The sequence below is a fragment of the Elgaria multicarinata genome, chromosome 6, assembly GCF_023053635.1.
Source record: "Elgaria multicarinata webbii isolate HBS135686 ecotype San Diego chromosome 6, rElgMul1.1.pri, whole genome shotgun sequence".
Classification (NCBI taxonomy): Eukaryota; Metazoa; Chordata; class Lepidosauria; order Squamata; family Anguidae; genus Elgaria; species Elgaria multicarinata.
In genome coordinates this window covers 27,565,471-27,582,287 of record NC_086176.1, presented here as the reverse complement: position 1 = coordinate 27,582,287, position 16,817 = coordinate 27,565,471, and the positions used below count along the sequence as shown (strand labels likewise).

The window sequence follows — 16,817 nt, the reverse complement described above, 5'->3', positions numbered from 1 at the left end:
ATGGATGTAATGTCAAGTTCTATGGTGCAAATCAAAAGTACTTCCTAGAAACCAGAAGATGCTGTGGCTTATAATATTAACTGCTTAATTTTAATAATGTTAAACTGTTACAGTTTCCCAAAGCAAGAGACGGGTTACAAACCAGAAGAGGGGAAAGTCTACTATGAAATCTTTCTTGGGAAATGTAGAACACACTCAAAAATGCATTTTAGACAAGGGTTTTGCTACAACCGTCATGCAGAACAACTTTGGGGGGAAGAGCAGTGCTCCATTTATTATTTATTTTTTAAAAACCAGTCCCCATCCATACACACCCCTGTTGCCAGGCAGCTAATTAAAGTGCTTTCCAGTGTGCATTCTTATCTGGGATGATCCACACCTTTTAATGCAGGAAGGCATGAACTTGCCCAAATCTTCATATTGACTCTTATTTTTACAACAGAGAAGTGATAGCATGTCAGAACAACCAGCCCACACCCAGGGGATTCCAAACAGAGGTCAGACTAAATCAACAGTGAGGTTGACCTCTTCATATTATTGTTATTATTGGTTCCTTTCATCCTTCTAATGGGACCCCATGTCCTACCAATATAACACCAAGTAATAATTACCCTGCAGGAAAGGTGTTTGCTCTCCACTGCTCCCAATAATACTTCCATTAATTCTTTTATAAGGGTAGTTTTCACATATACACTAAAAAAATTGGCCCAGTCTAATTTACCAATAAGGTGCTTCTTCCTCTCCTTATTCACACACAGACAAGAACAATTTCCCAAGAATTCATTACGTACTTTTTCCGTGTGGGGGGGGTGGGTGTTTAATACTTTCAAGGCTTGCGTACGGCTTGAAATGGTTATAAAAAGAAAAGAAAATTAATGGGGAACAGAATTCAAGGTGTTCTTTATTTTAGCCAAGGAATGATGCATGCTACAAAGTCATCTTTACTTTCCCTCTGCGTATTCAGAGCTCATTGTGCACTTTCATTTTTGCTTGCTTTGTTTCGCATGGCACTTGGTTGGTTTTCAACTCAATCAAGTTTTTCTAAGGTTTTCTTTAACAAAGATGCTTTTTCTTGCAGCTCAGGCCTGCTATCCAGAGTCAGGGCCGTTAATGAGCCAATGAGGAGATCTCTGCTTTCTGTGCTCAGGCTTTCCCACTGTTTGGACACTAGACAGAGAAAGAGGATAGAAAGATATTATTTTTATTTCACATTTTTTCACCTGACTTTTCAGTCAAAAACTGGCTCTCAAGGCGGCTTACAACAATTAAAATCCATCATCAAATTACAAGTTAAAGTACAATTTCACAATACATGTCAACATGGTCATAGAATCATAGAACAGTAGAGTTGGAAGGGGCCTATAAGGCCATCGAGTCCAATCCCCTGCTCAGTGCAGGGATCCACCCTAAAGCATACTTGACAGATGGTTATCCAGCTGGACCACTGAATAGCAACAAGAATATGGTGACCATATGAAAAGGAGGACAGGGCTCCTGTATCTTTAACAGTTGCATAGAAAAGGAAATTTCAGCAGATGTCATTTGTATATATAGAGAACCTGGGGAAATTCCCACTTCATCACAACAGTTAAAGCTGCAGGAGCTATACTAGAGTGACCAGATTTAAAAGAGGGCAGGGCTCCTGCAGCTTTAACTGCTGTGATGAAGAGGAAATTTCACCAGGTTCCCCATATATACAAATGACACCTGCTGAAATTTCCTTTTCAATACAACTGTTAAAGATACAGGAGCTCTGTCCTCTTTTTCATATGGTCACCCTAAACAAGAAGGCAGAAGGCCCTAGGAACTACCCAGTGGACTTTGGATGGCAGGAGATCTTGCAACAGGATCTCTCCAGGTGATTTCAAGGACAATGTAAAAGGTCAAATACGAAGAAGCACTACTCCAGGTGTCCAGAGTCCAGGCCATTCATGGCTTTAAAAAGTCAGGACCAACATTATGAACTCTGCTCAGAAACAAAGTGTAGCTCCTTCATGACCAGAATGATATGGTCTCTTTGGCAGTGCCTTTCCACAACTTACCCACTGCCTTCTGGACCATGAGCAGACAGCCCCACATACAGAACACATTGTAATAGTTCAATCCTGAAATAAATAAGCTGTTCAGGTAGATTTTGAAGCAGGTACATGGATAATCCAAAGTGTTTTAGTCAAGTGATGGCCAGAAACATGGGAGTGAAGACTAGGGGTACCCAAATTTACTTCTTCCCTTTTATCTGATCAGGGGTCTGGAAACAAAGCCCTATGAAGAGAGACTGAAAGAACTGGGCATGTTTAGCCTGGAGAAGAGAAAATTGAGGGGAGACATGATAGCACTCTTCAAATAGTTAAAAGGTTGTCACACAGAGGAGGGCCAGGATCTCTTCTCGATCCTCCCAGAGTGCAGGACACGGAATAATGGACTCAAGTTAAAGGAAGCCAGATTCCAGCTGGACATCAGGAAAAACTTCCTGACTGTTAGAGCAGTGCGGCAATGGAACCAGTTACCTAGGGAGGTGGTGGGCTCTTCCACACTAGAGGCCTTCAAGAGGCAGCTGGACAACCATCTGTCAGGGGTGCTTTAGGGTGGGTTCCTGCATTGAGCAGGGGGTTGGACTCAATGGCCTCGTAGGCCCCTTCCAACTCTGCTATTCTATGATTCTATGATTCTAGGATCTCCAAAGTTATTTTGGAAACCACACAGGGCAATCAATGCCTAGGAAAGAATACAGAATTTCAGACAGAAGAACTTATGTGCCTTAAGTCCCTTTTCCAAAGTCTTCTGTGTTGTTTTCTTCTTGCCCAAACACTTGCTACATATCACTTGGCCTCTCCTCAATTAAGGACATTCCATGCTTATAAAAAAAAATGTTTTCAAACATCTGAAAAATTGGTATCCTAAACCGCACAAAAGCAGGTATGTTCACACCAAATAAACAACTGCTGTGAATTCTATTTAGCTTCTGCACAGAAATTGGGCATCTCCATACAGAATAGAAACCAGCCCGGCCCAAACAGTCCTTCGGACTGAAAAGGACAATTCCTCCCCCATAAATCCATAACCACTATTCCTAAGAATCAGCCTAGAGCCAAACTCAGCAGCATTCTTCAACTTTTGGGGGGTAATTTGATCAAAATTACAAAAAACACGAAGTTTACCTTCAAGGTTTCTGAGCAGCACTTCTATCACTGACAAGGCTTCAGTTCTGACGGAGGTGTAGCTTCTATTCTCTAAGGGGGGGGGAAGTTATATTTAAAGGTGAAGAGAAATTATTTGAACAAAAATGTAGCTTTATGCTTGGGGTGCTAACACGAAGGCTACATAGGACTTTTAAGCCACTCACAGAATCTGAGCAATCTCAGCATTTACTTTCTCTTAGCCCCAATTCTGGCAAAGATACGAGGACAATGGTAATAAAACAACAACAACAGCCAGAGATGAACTTGTGTTTGGAAGATCCAGTAACCAGAACATAAATAAAGAGTCTCACATTTATTTATGCAATTTTTAAAGTCCAGTTCATACATAAATCAAGCTGAAGATAGTCATATCATGCTGAAGGGAAACCGGCATACATGCCCCTCTACTCCCTGAGTTTAAGAGGTTTAACACGGACTCCTCAAAAATGAGTCTTTTCCTCTCCCCATAGCTGCAGTGAAGTGCACCTTCAGCCTTGCACCTTATTCTGTATAATGTGCAGAATATTTATTTATTTATTTATTTATTTATTACATTTCTATACCGCCCAATAGCCGGAGCTCTCTAGGCGGTTCACAAAATAGAATAGTTCCTAGGCTTTGCAGGAGCTGGGATGGGCACTCTCTACCCATAGGCTGAATGTGCACAAACATACCCATTCATTTAAGAACAGGGGTAGGCTGAGCAAAATCTGGGATAGCAACCACTGGTCAGAACAAAAGGTTTCCTGCCTCCTAGACCTCCCTGTCTTTTGAGGTAGACATTTGATCTTGGTAGAGCTGCATGGAGTTCTGTGTTCCTGTGCCTCTAACCTGCCTTTTTGCCAAAGTGATACTAAGTTTGCTGAGAAGAACTGGAGGCAGAGGAAGATAAGTCCAGAAACACATGACTCTGTAGAACAAAATTCCAGACCGTCAAGACTGAAAGTGAAAGTGAGCATGACTTGGAGCATCCCAAAATGTTTATCTAAAATAGATACGTTTGATCAATAATTTTAATAAGAAATGGAAGAAGTAACTATGCTGAGAACCTTACAGAGAGGATTAAAAGAACATTTCCCCCCATGGTTTCATTATTTCCAGACATTTTGCACCTCTAGTCTTTCTATAAAAGTCTTATTCCAAAGATTTTAAAAATCATTTGGGGAGATGGATCTGGTAAACTTCAAAAGCACAGGATGCTCCATTCCCTTCCTCTTGTCATTTAAGCTTAAAAAATGGGTGGTCTAAGAGAACACACCATTGAAAAGATACTTACCTAGAGAATGGGTGATAGCAGAACAAGTTTCCAACAGTATTCTCGTCAAAACCTCAGGGTCTGAGTGTTCTGCTTCAAGCAAGCGCAACCTGCCAAATGGAAGAACAGCAGCATTACGCTCCTGTCCAATGGACCAAAGTGCTACATGCGGATTCTCTTAGGTCACACACAGGTGACCCACAGCCATTAGGAGGCTTCTATGGCCCTTAGAGGCCTCCTCCTATGCGGCTGGTGTGCGCGCCCAAGATGCCACTGCCAAATTGAAGCCCGTCATCCAGCTGTTTGGCAGGCTGTGCAGAGCACAAATGAGATAGGAAGGGTGCAAGGAGACCCATCCCTGCGTGCCACCCTTCCCATCATCATTGCATGTCTCCCCCTGCCCAAGTTGTTACAAGCACCAATCGACTGGAGGGGAGGTAAAGAGAGAGGAGATGTAAACCTTCCGATCCCCAAACACTGAAATAGGTGAGTGTGAGTGTGTCTGCCTGTGTATATGTGATGCATGTCACCCCCGACCCACCACCCATCACCACGTGCGGCCTTTGAAGGCAAAAAGGTTGTCTGAGCTTCCAACAGATAATATTGGAATGGAAGCTGCCCATGCTCCCATTTAGAGCTTCAGTACAAAATGGTAGGACACATAGGAAGCGTCTCTGGATGAGACAGGAACCCTTTTCTCTTTTAACACCCCTGAAAAGCTGCACAGCTTACATTAGTCCTAGCACTGCAAATAGATGGGGGGTAGGGTCAGTTTGGGCTCAAGCCAGTAGCACATAAGGACTAGGAGGTCAGGTGCACTACTGGAGTGGCTTTGACGGCAGATATATAAGCACCACTTGTGGATGGCCATTTTACGGAACACCATGATGTTCATGCAATCATTTGGGAAGCTGTTTATCTATACTATACCGCAATGTGGTTTTATTTAGTTGCATAACTGAAAATTCACAGTCACAAAGAAAATCAAATGAACTAACAGGTCAGAACGCTCAGAGGTCAAGGTTCACAAAAGGAAAAAGGCACAGTTATGCCCAGCTTAAAAGTAATTAAATTAAGATCACCCTTGGGCCCTGTGGCTAGCCAAAGGGATCTAGCCAGAGTTGATCATTTATTTTCCACTTAACTAGTCCAACTGTCTAGTTTATCTTACCAATCCCCTCCTTTCCAAATTCCTAATGAGAGGTAGAAGCTCAAACTCTTTTCACAACTGGGCAAGGCATTACACATGACAGGCCTACTGAGTATTTACAAAGGTAGGCTGGTAAGTTACTGCTTGGCCACCTGCCCTCATGGGCAGTCACTGCCCTCACAAAGGCAAAGTCCATGCAGTTGTGGGTCACAGGAGAAAGGCACTAAAGCAGCAGCAATGGCACTGGCAGTAAAAATTACCCTTGAAAATAAGCCTTCATAGCTTGGAGCACTCCAAGCTGCACTTTCCAGGTACTGAGCTTCAGCCGATCGCACATTAGCTTGCACAGTTCTTGTTGATAGCAGCCTGAAAAACAAATTTTCAAGAGAGCCAAAATGAAGATAAGACAGACATCAACAGTCCCCTCTTCTTCTGATTCCTGATACATGATCAACAGGGGTTCAACAATCCAGGAACACTGGGCACCCAAAACACTGATCATTGCACCTGTCCTTCTCCCATTTGTACTTCTGCATGTGAGACCTGGCTGCTATCCCCTCCTCTCACAGCCTTTCCCAAAGTTGGTGCCCTCTACAAGTTTTGAGCCACAACTGGTCACACTGACTGGGACTGATAGGAGTTGAAATGCAAAACATCTGGAGGGGACAAATTTGGGGAAGGCTGCATTAGTCTCTCATCTCTGCCAAGCAACCGCTCACTAGAGGAAGGGCTCCCAAGTCAGAAGACATCGTTTCTAGGTGGGCTTCAGCCTGGCAACCACTCAATTAAGCACTGCTTGGAAGAAAATGGTGAGTAGTAGGGAAAGAGATGAGAACACACCAGCCAAGGACAGGATCTCGCCTCTCACCTGATACACTCAGGCGTTCCTTGCTCTCTTTCTGTCCCCATCCCACAAAAGGAACATGCTCCTAAGTTTTACCCCCAAAACATGCACCGCCACCTACATCATTAAACACTTCTCATCTGTACAGGTGTAATTGGAATAACCATCCTCCCACAATAGCCCTATGCAAATAGGGCTCTACGATGCAGATGAGGCTCTAACTATATGGAAGCTAGGAGTAAAAGTATCTAAAGATAAAATGCCACTAGATTAAACCTACGTTGTGTTTCTAGGTTTTTAGGCCATGCTTTGCCCAAACTCTCAAAGGCACAGAGGAGAGATTCCATCTGGAGTTCCTTCTCATTTTCATTCTCATCCTCGTCTTCATTCTGTGGCGAGTTCACTCCCATGTTATCAGGACAATTCTGGGGTGGTACCAGATGGTGTGAAGTTGGAAGAGAAGGGAGAAAGAAAAACGTGGGTTAGCCTTTGCGGTTCTCTTTCCACAACAGCTCAAACATTCCAACTCATATATTAAATTGCTCATACTGTTGTTGTTATTATTAATAACAATGTGCTCAAAGTAATGTTCAATAAAATCTAAACCTATCCTGATTCTAAAAAAACAAAACAAAACCACAACTAAATTCAACAAGCAGCAGCATAAAACGTAAGACAATAAAACTCAGCAAACTTAGTATCACTTTGGCAAAAAGGCAGGTTAGAGGCACAGGAACACAGAACTCCATGCAGCTCTACCAAGATCAAATGTCTACCTCAAAAGACAGGGAGGTCTAGGAGGCAGGAAACCTTTTGTTCTGACCAGTGGTTGCTATCCCAGATGCAGAGATTGTCCCCTGGACAACTGAGAATGATTCCATAATTTGGTCTCTTGTATATGAATTTCATATGGAGTGTGTGTGCATAATACAGTGAGTTATGTTTCTGTTACTGTAACTCCAAAGTTCAGTGTGGGGGTTTGAAATGGGGGCAAACTGTTTACCTAGAGTCTAGACACAATCTCAGAGATTCAGAGCAATTTCCATATAGAGCTACAGCTTTCGTTTTTGGAAAATATTTCTAAAGGTTTGAGGAACTAAAATATATACAGTGATTCAAGACTGTGTGTGTCTCTGTGTGTGGGGTGGTGGTGGTGGTGGTATAGAGAGGGGGAGTGAGCATGAGTACACTTGGTTTCCCAGAGCCATAAAGGACATTGCAAATAGCTCTAGTACTCAAGGGAGCACCAACAGTCACCTGCTCCTTTCCCTAAAGCATACAGATATAAGGGAGGAGTTCGTAGAATAATGAACAGTGAGCTCTGTGGCTGGAAGCATGTCCAGTATGAGGCAAGCAAACAGACTGGAGAGGCTGCAAGGCTATGGCCCTGCATGATCTGAGTGTGCTACAGTTTGATCTGTGTGCAGGACACCCAAGGAGATGAGATAAAAGACAGCCCTATGCCTCAAATTAGTTCTCGACAAAGGACTTAAATAAAATCTTCACAGATTAGGGGTTACTGGTTCTCTTTTTGGCCTGAGCAAGTGAAAGCTAGTGCACTGTAGCAAAGAGAGCAAGAAGCAAACCAGGAAGTCACCAGTAAAAATTGTGCTTGTACAATGAATTCAATGGGTGGCCTTATCAGACAAGCCACTTACCTCTCAACTTCATCACCCACCCACCCACCCCACCTGCAAGATGTGGATAATAATACTGAGCTGCGACAAGGTTACTGAGAACGTATCTGAATCATTCTGAATATTCTATATAGCTACATACATACTAAATACATAAATATTACTGTTCATTATTAGTGGTGTATTCCAAAGGGAAAAGGAGCGAACGTTCACCTTCTTTATTATTGGAAAGATGATGTCCGTCAATTCCTGGAACCGATTTTCCTGTGTGGTCTTCAGCACATCAGCCGTGCACCGCAGTGCCACAATCTTGTACCTGAGGTTCTCTTTGCGACACTCCTTAAGCATGGCCTGCAGGATGTCATCGACACTTGGCTGGTCAGGCACTGACTTGTATAGCTCCTTGCTGAAAACACCAAGGACAGGGAGGGGAAAACTGGGTTACTGTATGCCCACCGGCTCGTCTTGTCAAGAAGGATTTTCTTCCAGAGTAGCGTATAGGAGCATTATCCACATCTCCTAGATTCCTTCCTTCCCCATATGCTTACATTTCTCCACATTCTCTCTCTCTCTCTCTCTCACTCTCTTCTCCAATTACTACATCTAACTCAGCCTTCCCCAACCTGATGCCCTTCAGATGCTTTGGACTTCAACTTCCATCAGCCCAAGTCAGCATGGCCAATGGTCAGGAATCCCTGAAGTTGTAGTGCAAAACCCCTGGGAGGGCACCAAGTTGAGGAAGGCTGATCGAACTCATCCACTCCTTTTATGTAACAACTGCTGTACTGCCTTCTTCCTGCCATCAGAAACCAAAAATCTCCTGATTCATTTTCACAATAAAAAGAGTTCTTGCAATGGTTTCTAAGCTGAGCAGAGATCGTGGTGGTACCCAGATAATGGGATACAAAAGGAAATTTAACCCAACCCAATATGGGAACTGTACTGTTTGCAGAACTAAAAAGTTTCAGACCCAGAAGATGATGAGTTTGTTTGTTTTTTACCTGCACGAAGAGATGACACTGGCAATAGCTTTCAATAGTTCCTCCTAAGCATCACAAAACAAGACAAGAGAAGAGTTTTAGCATGAAATTACTACAGTTTGAACGAACTATCAGATTTTTAACTAATCTAGATCTGGCAGAAACTGCAGAATCTTTCAAATCCAATATCCATATAACACAAACATGTTTTCCAGCACATTTTAATTCCAGGCACATTGTCTGATTTTTTAAAAAAAAGTAAAACAAACAAAAAAAGCCCATTATCTGTCTTTAGCCTTGTCTTATTTGCCAATGGTTCTTTACAGACTATAGCATATGATTCTATGAACAACTGCAGGGCTCAGGGACCATTCTCTGAAAAACACTAACTGCAAGAAGGGAAGCTTGAGGAACTTGGATCTTGGTAAATTCCAAAATGAACTGACCTAATCTGCTCTCCCACACTAATGTGCAGACCAGAAATTAGGTATCCACTAACTTTCATACTTCCTGAATATACAGATACAGGTCTTACAGTTCAAAAACATAGCAAAATACATTTACAGGACAATCCTACATTTAGATTTGGTAAGCTCCAATGTCAGAACCTCAAATGTATCCTAGGCCTTGCCAGGCTCATGCCAGCAGGGAGGAGGAGCTGCGATCTTCTCCCTTCCTTCTTTTTTCTGACCTGTTTCCCTCCCATTGCAAGCAATGGGAGAAAAATTATTCGACCTAAATTTGGGCTGGCATAAATTTCTCCCTGTGTTGGGGGGCCTAGATCCAAAGCCTCCCATCCTGCACCCCTGATCTGACTCTTTCTTCCTCTCCTGATGTCAGGGAGGTGTGATGGGAAACTTTCTGCAGTGGCCAGAAGGAGGAACCCTAGGTCACCCTTAGATATGCATATTTTGAGAAAAAAATATTTCCCCTTCTGAAGGTGGAAGCGTTGATCCAATAAATCCTATGGCCCCTGGGACACCCTTAGATATGCATATTTTGAGAATATATTTAGAGATATGTATTTAAATGCAATGTTTCGCGCAGATTTTTTTTTTAAAAAAATAGCAGACTAATGCAAAAACAGGGCAGAACAGGTTTATGGGCAACAGATACAAAAGTGACATGGACCAGAAATAGACTGATTTCTCTATCCTGAGCTACAAAGTACAATGCACACACAGACACACACTAGCATTCATACTATTTATGTTAGCCAGCCAGACGTGCACATTTATATATACTACACCAACCAGATGTGCGCATCTATATACACACCAGCCAGATGTGCACATTTCTATCCGCTACACCAACCAGATGTGCACGCCTATATACACACCAGCCAGATGTGCACATTTATATACACTACACCAGCATCCTTACTATGAACTTCAGTGTCATCAATGGGGGTGGGAAGGAGAGGAGATTTACCAAAGCAAGATTCATCCACTGAATTATTTCTAATTAAGAAATATGTGCAGAATGCTTTTATATGTGCTCTTCTTTTCGTGTTGGTTTCCATAAAATATGAATAATCTCTTTAGCCCCTCAGTTTTAATAGTTTTTTTTTCTTTTTTACTGAAAGCCCCATGGTATTTTATTTTAAAATCAAACACACAACCTCTTCTGGTTTGGACTGCAATATCCAAAGTAGAGGTATTTACACAGAAGAAAGAATGAAATGCAAACGTTTATGGTACTTTTAAATCCTATTTCTGGGCTGCAGGATTAACCACCTTACAAAGTAACTGTACTCTTACCTTCCCTGTCCACGTTCTTCCAGACAGACCTTGCAACAGAGCAGTGAGCACCATGCCCAAGTGTGGAGGAACCAAGGAGCCAGTTTGCTTTGCTATAGATGCCATGGCGGCCGCTCCCTGAGCTTTCATCTTCCAAGCCTGCGACTGCAAAGCTTTCTGGGTGATTGCTATCAATTCCTCCATATAGAGCCTTATGCCACCATAGGTGCCTAAGTTTCCAAACAGACAGAGTTTCGTGGATGAGTAAAAGAGCTACAAAACTAATTTAACTTTTTTTAAAAAAAAAGTCTGGGGAGAACTGCTCTTGTCCTTTGTTGAAGCAAAGTAAACTGCCCAGAGAGCTTCAGCTATGGGGCGGTATATAAATGTAATAAAGAAGGAGAAGGAGAAGAAGGAGGAGGAGGAAGAGGTGGTGGCAGCGACGACAAGGGTGCCATTTCAGAATTCACTAGGAAAGAGCAAGGAAAAACAACTATTGTTCTCAAAACACACACAAAAGGTACTACTCTCCCAAAAACATGTTGATAGGAAGAATGCACATATATGTAAAAATATTGGGGCAGGGGATAATAAAATGAATGTTGTTTTCGGTTTGAATTCTCCAAGGCCAATACTGTGGACTGAGACTACCCAATTCCCTATTTTATTTCATTTATTTTAGGATTTGCACCCTGCCTTACCATTTATTTATTTATTTAAAACATTTGTATCCCGCCCTATATCATTAAGATCTCAGAGCAGCATACAGATAAAAGCATACAGTACAAAACAATAAATATACACAGCTAAAAACAAATTAAACTATGAACCAAGTTAAAACAATATATAACTTAAAAGCAGTAAAGCACTTCATAAAAATACATCAAAGACGGCAAATGTAATAAATTATGCATTCATGAGATCAACTCACCAGGCACATTTTCCTGCCATACTTCAGTCCACAGGTTGCCATCCTCCTTCTCTCCTTTTTCTTCCTCGGGGACCTCATGCATGCCCAGGAAGGCCAGAGGCAAGACATGTCTGGCTTGATTCTTCAGGACATCTGGGCTATAGCGCCCAATAGCATGGATAGTTAATGCACAGGCCATCTTATAGACTTGCTCTGAAGTAAAAGAACAAAGGTACACATGGCTGCTTGGAGCACTTTTCTGTTTCCAAGTTAGGCTCAGTGTCATGGAAGTCACAGGGCTGGAGACCTCATGTCACTGAGCTATAAAACCTGTCCCCTAGTATAGCACAGAATATTAGTCTGTAAAGGCCCTGCAGAACTCATTTAGAAGGCATTAAATATTGAATTTAAATCAGCCTTCCCCAACCTGGTGCCATCCAGATGTGTTGGGCTGCAATTTTTGTCATCCAAGCCAACAGGACCAATGGCCATGCTGACTGGGGTGATGCAGTTTTTAGTCTAGTGCATATGTAGGGCCTGAGTTGGGGAAAGCTGGTTTGAAGTCTACAAAGGAAGGAAAATACACACCACATTGCGTTCATTCCAATAGTTAAGGATTCCTACAGCTTAAATATGTATTTCTTCTCCTTGCTTTTGAGATGCTAAACACCAGAGTGGGCTAAACACCAGAGCAGATGTACCAGCAATGATTACTATTACTCATACCTATAGCATTTTTCCCATGTACCAATTGACTGAAAATCTCATTTTTGTTTGGACTTTGCAAGGTAAGTCAATATTATTACCAGTTATCACACAGGGAGCTGATGTTAGGTCAGGCAGTGAGCTTATGGCTAAGCTAGGAGATTTTTGAACCTGATCTCTTAACATCCAAATCCAACTCCCGATCCATGGCAACAAACTGGTTCTTCAAAAGGGCTTTTTTTATAAAGTAGACTATACCAATTCACACAAAAAGGAGCATTAGGCTCTCAAATAGGGACACGTCTGACTAAAGATGCATAGTTTTCACATAGCCAACTTTTGTTCCCGAAAACGATTTCATGGGAGGAATGAAGGCACTCTAAGATAGACACCAGCATCGACGAGCTGCTTGGCAAACCTATCGCTCTGTCAGATGCAGGCCCATCTCAAGCCTTCCATGTCACATTTTAAGATGATTTTGAGTCATAGGCTGAACGTAATACCAATGATACACTCCTGTCATATAACAACCACATGGGATGCAGCTACTATTTTTTAATATTTAATACAATCTATTATATTCACAGAACACTGCAAGATAAAATGACAACCGTTCACTAACTTTTCCCGTCTCTTGCTGTTCATTATTCACTACAGACACACACACACACACACACACACACACCACATACCTTCCTTCTCCATGTACCAATTGTTCAGCTTCTGCAGCAATTTATCAGTGCTGCTGTCCCGTGAAGTCTTAAAAAAGAAAGGAAGATTCAAATACTTCAGAACACCTGAACACACAAAACCAGACGTAACAAATGCAAAACTAAAGGAGGACCAAAGCTCCACTCACCCGAACTAGGTGTCCCATGGCAAAGGCAAACGTTTTTTGCACCACACTGTTGCGATCAGTGAGGCCGCTGAGCAGAGCACTCATGAGTTTGCCTGTGTGAAGATGAACATAGGCTTTTACATTGGTAGATTTTGATTCTTTATTTGGGGAAGTGGCAAACGGAGTTCCAGAACCTCACATACGCTAGCGCTCTCTGTGTGCTTGCCCCTTTCCTGTTAAAATTACATCTCTTTCCACTTCTACTCTAACTCTTTAGGCCAGCCCTAACTCTGATCTTCTCATTGGTTTCTATTTAAAAGGCTTCAGTAAAAACAAACGATCAGAAACAGCTCACTAAATGTATCACTTTCTCCAGTCACATTTTCTACATGAGTTTGCAACTAATTCTTAATAAGGGGCTATAATAACCACTGAGCACTTACTAAAGGGCTAGGAATTTTGACTCCACCTACACAGTCCTAACATAAGCTGAAACAGAGGCAAAGGCAGACTTGCATTTAATTACTCTCCTGATAGCCATAGGCTGCCCTATACACGCACACCTAAACTGCCCTCCCTTTCATAGTTAGGCAGCAGAACCAGATTATAGAGCACAGATAAATAGCAAGTAAACAGCAATGAAATATTCTTCTCACTACAAGTCATGGAACACAAAATCAAGCAAAACATGAAAGCAAAAAGCCTACCTGAATAGGGTGTCAAGTCTTGGGGGCATTGAGTGGTTAGTGACACAATTACACTAGCACAACCGCCCTAAAAAGATTGAAAGAAAAAAAATCTGGTGATTAACTTATTCTGCTAGATGAGATTCAGGCTGCAAGGCTCTGCACATTTTCTTGGAAATAAGCCCCACTAAGTATGCAAAGGATCAGGCCGACAGTCACTCAGCATTCTGACAGTATGGGGTCTGCAAATCATCGTTGCCATGCCACTAGGTATTATAGTAGTACTTGCAGATTCCGTAACTGCCCTACACAAGGCAGAGGAACTGGACTGCACCCATTTCACCCCCAATGTGCACTTCCCCTACCCATGAGACTGCCTCACGCCCACCGTCATTGCCCCACCTCTGGGCCCACTTCATAAATCACACTCACTTTCACGATCACACAATCAAGCCTATACAAGGACATAGTACATATTTTGTTGGCAATTCAGGCTGTGCTTGTCATCCCCTGCTTCTGGCAAAAAAAAAAAACCTCAACTGGAAGATCAAGCATACCTTAGTGCCAATGCCTATTCCACTCCTGGTCAGCTCACACAGCCTAGGAATCAGCTCACCCAGGACAGACACATCCAGATACTGCAAGCACTGCAGAAAGAAAGAAGGTGAAAGATCAAAACACCAATCGGATGGTATCAAAAGAAAAGTGTTGTTCACAAGCTATTTGCTAGTGCACTGCTTGAAGGCTTATGGCGAAACTAGTCATTCAGTGGCAGACCTAGCTGTGTGAACATGAATTACAGCTGACCAACTCCAGATAGGGAGAGGGGGAGTGTGACTTCCAGGGGAGATGGAGTCGATGGGAGGTGGCTTAACCCTTTCCCCGTGGCTTGCCTTGTTTGCTCTTGTAATGGTGTTTTGCATTTGTGTTGTACCACACCTCGATCCAGAGGGAGAGGCGGGTAATAAATAGATGATGATGATGTTGTTGTTGTTATTATTATTATTATCTGCCCTCCCCTAGCTGCTGCTTCTCCCTTTGATTCAGCAAACATATATCCAGAACCCTGGCTGGGGGTGGAGTGGGGAGCAGCGGGGGAGAAGGGGGTGTAGGGGAAAAGGAGTAGGTGGTGGGAGGGTCAAGCAGAGACAGGCACATACACGCTCCTACAGATTGCACTTTGCCCAAGCCACTTTGCAGGCAAGACTGCAGCCCAGGTTCCTGTCCCTTGGTCTGTGAACAGCCATCTAACTTGGCCCTTAGGTCTTATGAAAAAGTGAGCCAAAATCTTATGCTTCAATTGCACAGCTGAGTCTAGCTCAGCACCTGAATTAGAGATGCAAAAGTTACTACAACCTGGCCTGAATGAGACTCATTTCTGGATCTATAACAGCTGTTTAATTAGTGAAATCTTCAGCAGGTGAGGTGTCTGGAATTACTGCAGCAGAATGTGGAAGACAGGTCTGCTGAGCAACTAATGAGGACATAAGTTTTGGTTAAAGATGCCCATTCAACAGAATGGAGTGAGGTGTTTTCTATTTTCAAAAGGGGCCAAAAAAAAAAAAAATGCAAGCAAAAACTACTCCAATTCAGTGTGTGAGTGTGGCTGCAAACACATGCACATATATATATTAACTAGAAAGCTTTATAATACATTTCCCCAGCATTTCAGAGGCAGGTTTATTGTAATACCAGACTCAGGCAGAAGAAATGCAGTTCACTCTGCCAAGTAAATTGCAACAAAAAAACCCTGCAAGCTGGTGTTTGAAAAAAGGCACACTTGGAAGAAAATTTGCCAGGCTGGGCAAGCGGGGTGGGTGGGGGATCCAAAGCCCCTTCATTTAGTTATCATGACACTTACTTGTTTGTTTGCTTATTTATTACATTTATAGACTGCCCCACAGTCGATGCTCTCTGGGTAGTTTACAAAAGTTAAGAACAATGAACATTAAAATGAACATTGAACATTTTCTATTCCCCTCTATTACACACGCACAGATTTTTTTTAAAAGCATTTAGATCGTGTCTCCATGATCCATGACAACAGATCAGATTTCCTTACATAAATGAGTGCAAACAAAACACTGCATTAAAAGATAAATTTCACGGGAACTGTGTTTCTGAAGCTCAGCCCCCTGGAGTTCCTTTAAAAGGAGCAATAATCTGCTGTAGGCTTTCAAAAATTGTACGTTGCTCTTTGGTGTCTCTCTTATGCCTGGGGCTATAAGATGAGGAAGGGTCACTCATTGCATATGCTTTGCAAGCAGAGTTCCCTCCATCTGCTGAAAAAAATGATCTCTAACTGCAAGTCTGCAAAAGTCCTCTACCTGAGACATTGGAGAGTGCTACCAATTGGAGTGGGTAATACTCGGCTAGGTGGACCAATGGCTGGGCTCATATCATGCAGCTACATGTGTTAACACAAAAAGAATGGGGTATCCTTGCTTATACGTCCGTGACTGACTTTACTGGGGGGAAGACAGCAGCAGCTGCTGGAGCTGTAGTGGTCCACTTTTATCCAGTGCTTTCTATGCTATTTATAGCTACTGATGCATCCATTCTCAAAGTGCAGCTGTCACAAGCATGGAACAGACATTCAGCAGCCTCCTATAAGAGCTCGTTCCTATATTATGTCAGGCAAGGGAGAATAGCTCAGCTACTCCTTTTTAACTGTGCATTCCTTCCTACTTGCATTGCACAGGCTAGTCTTCAGCCCATTTGTGAATAGAGCCATCATGGCCTTGCTGAGTGGGACTTGGGTCCATGCACTCTAGGGTGGTATTGGCTATTGCCAAAGCTCTCTGGAAGATCAAAGGGTGCTGTCTCGGCCCTTCCAGCTTTACTGTGCTAAACTGGCAGGGAGGTGCAAAGCACAGCTTCACTGGCTCCTTTCT

General features: G+C 42.6%; 1 protein-coding gene across 2 annotated transcripts in view; it reads right to left on the bottom strand.

Moving 5' to 3' along the window:
• Positions 1 to 872: 872 nt before the first annotated feature.
• ECPAS (Ecm29 proteasome adaptor and scaffold) overlaps positions 873 to 16,817 on the bottom strand; it is a 78,801-nt gene continuing 62,856 nt past the window's right edge. For both annotated transcript variants that reach the window (XM_063129185.1, XM_063129186.1), the window contains 13 exons: positions 14,481 to 14,570; positions 13,945 to 14,011; positions 13,259 to 13,350; positions 13,092 to 13,158; positions 11,716 to 11,907; positions 10,806 to 11,014; positions 9,067 to 9,110; positions 8,279 to 8,471; positions 6,709 to 6,853; positions 5,845 to 5,950; positions 4,456 to 4,544; positions 3,159 to 3,230; positions 873 to 1,167 (listed from right to left, as the gene is read on the bottom strand). In XM_063129185.1, the coding sequence (XP_062985255.1) occupies positions 1,028 to 1,167; positions 3,159 to 3,230; positions 4,456 to 4,544; positions 5,845 to 5,950; positions 6,709 to 6,853; positions 8,279 to 8,471; positions 9,067 to 9,110; positions 10,806 to 11,014; positions 11,716 to 11,907; positions 13,092 to 13,158; positions 13,259 to 13,350; positions 13,945 to 14,011; positions 14,481 to 14,570 (1,506 nt within the window). In that variant the 3' untranslated portion in view covers positions 873 to 1,027. The remainder of the gene's footprint in view (positions 1,168 to 3,158; positions 3,231 to 4,455; positions 4,545 to 5,844; positions 5,951 to 6,708; positions 6,854 to 8,278; positions 8,472 to 9,066; positions 9,111 to 10,805; positions 11,015 to 11,715; positions 11,908 to 13,091; positions 13,159 to 13,258; positions 13,351 to 13,944; positions 14,012 to 14,480; positions 14,571 to 16,817) is intronic.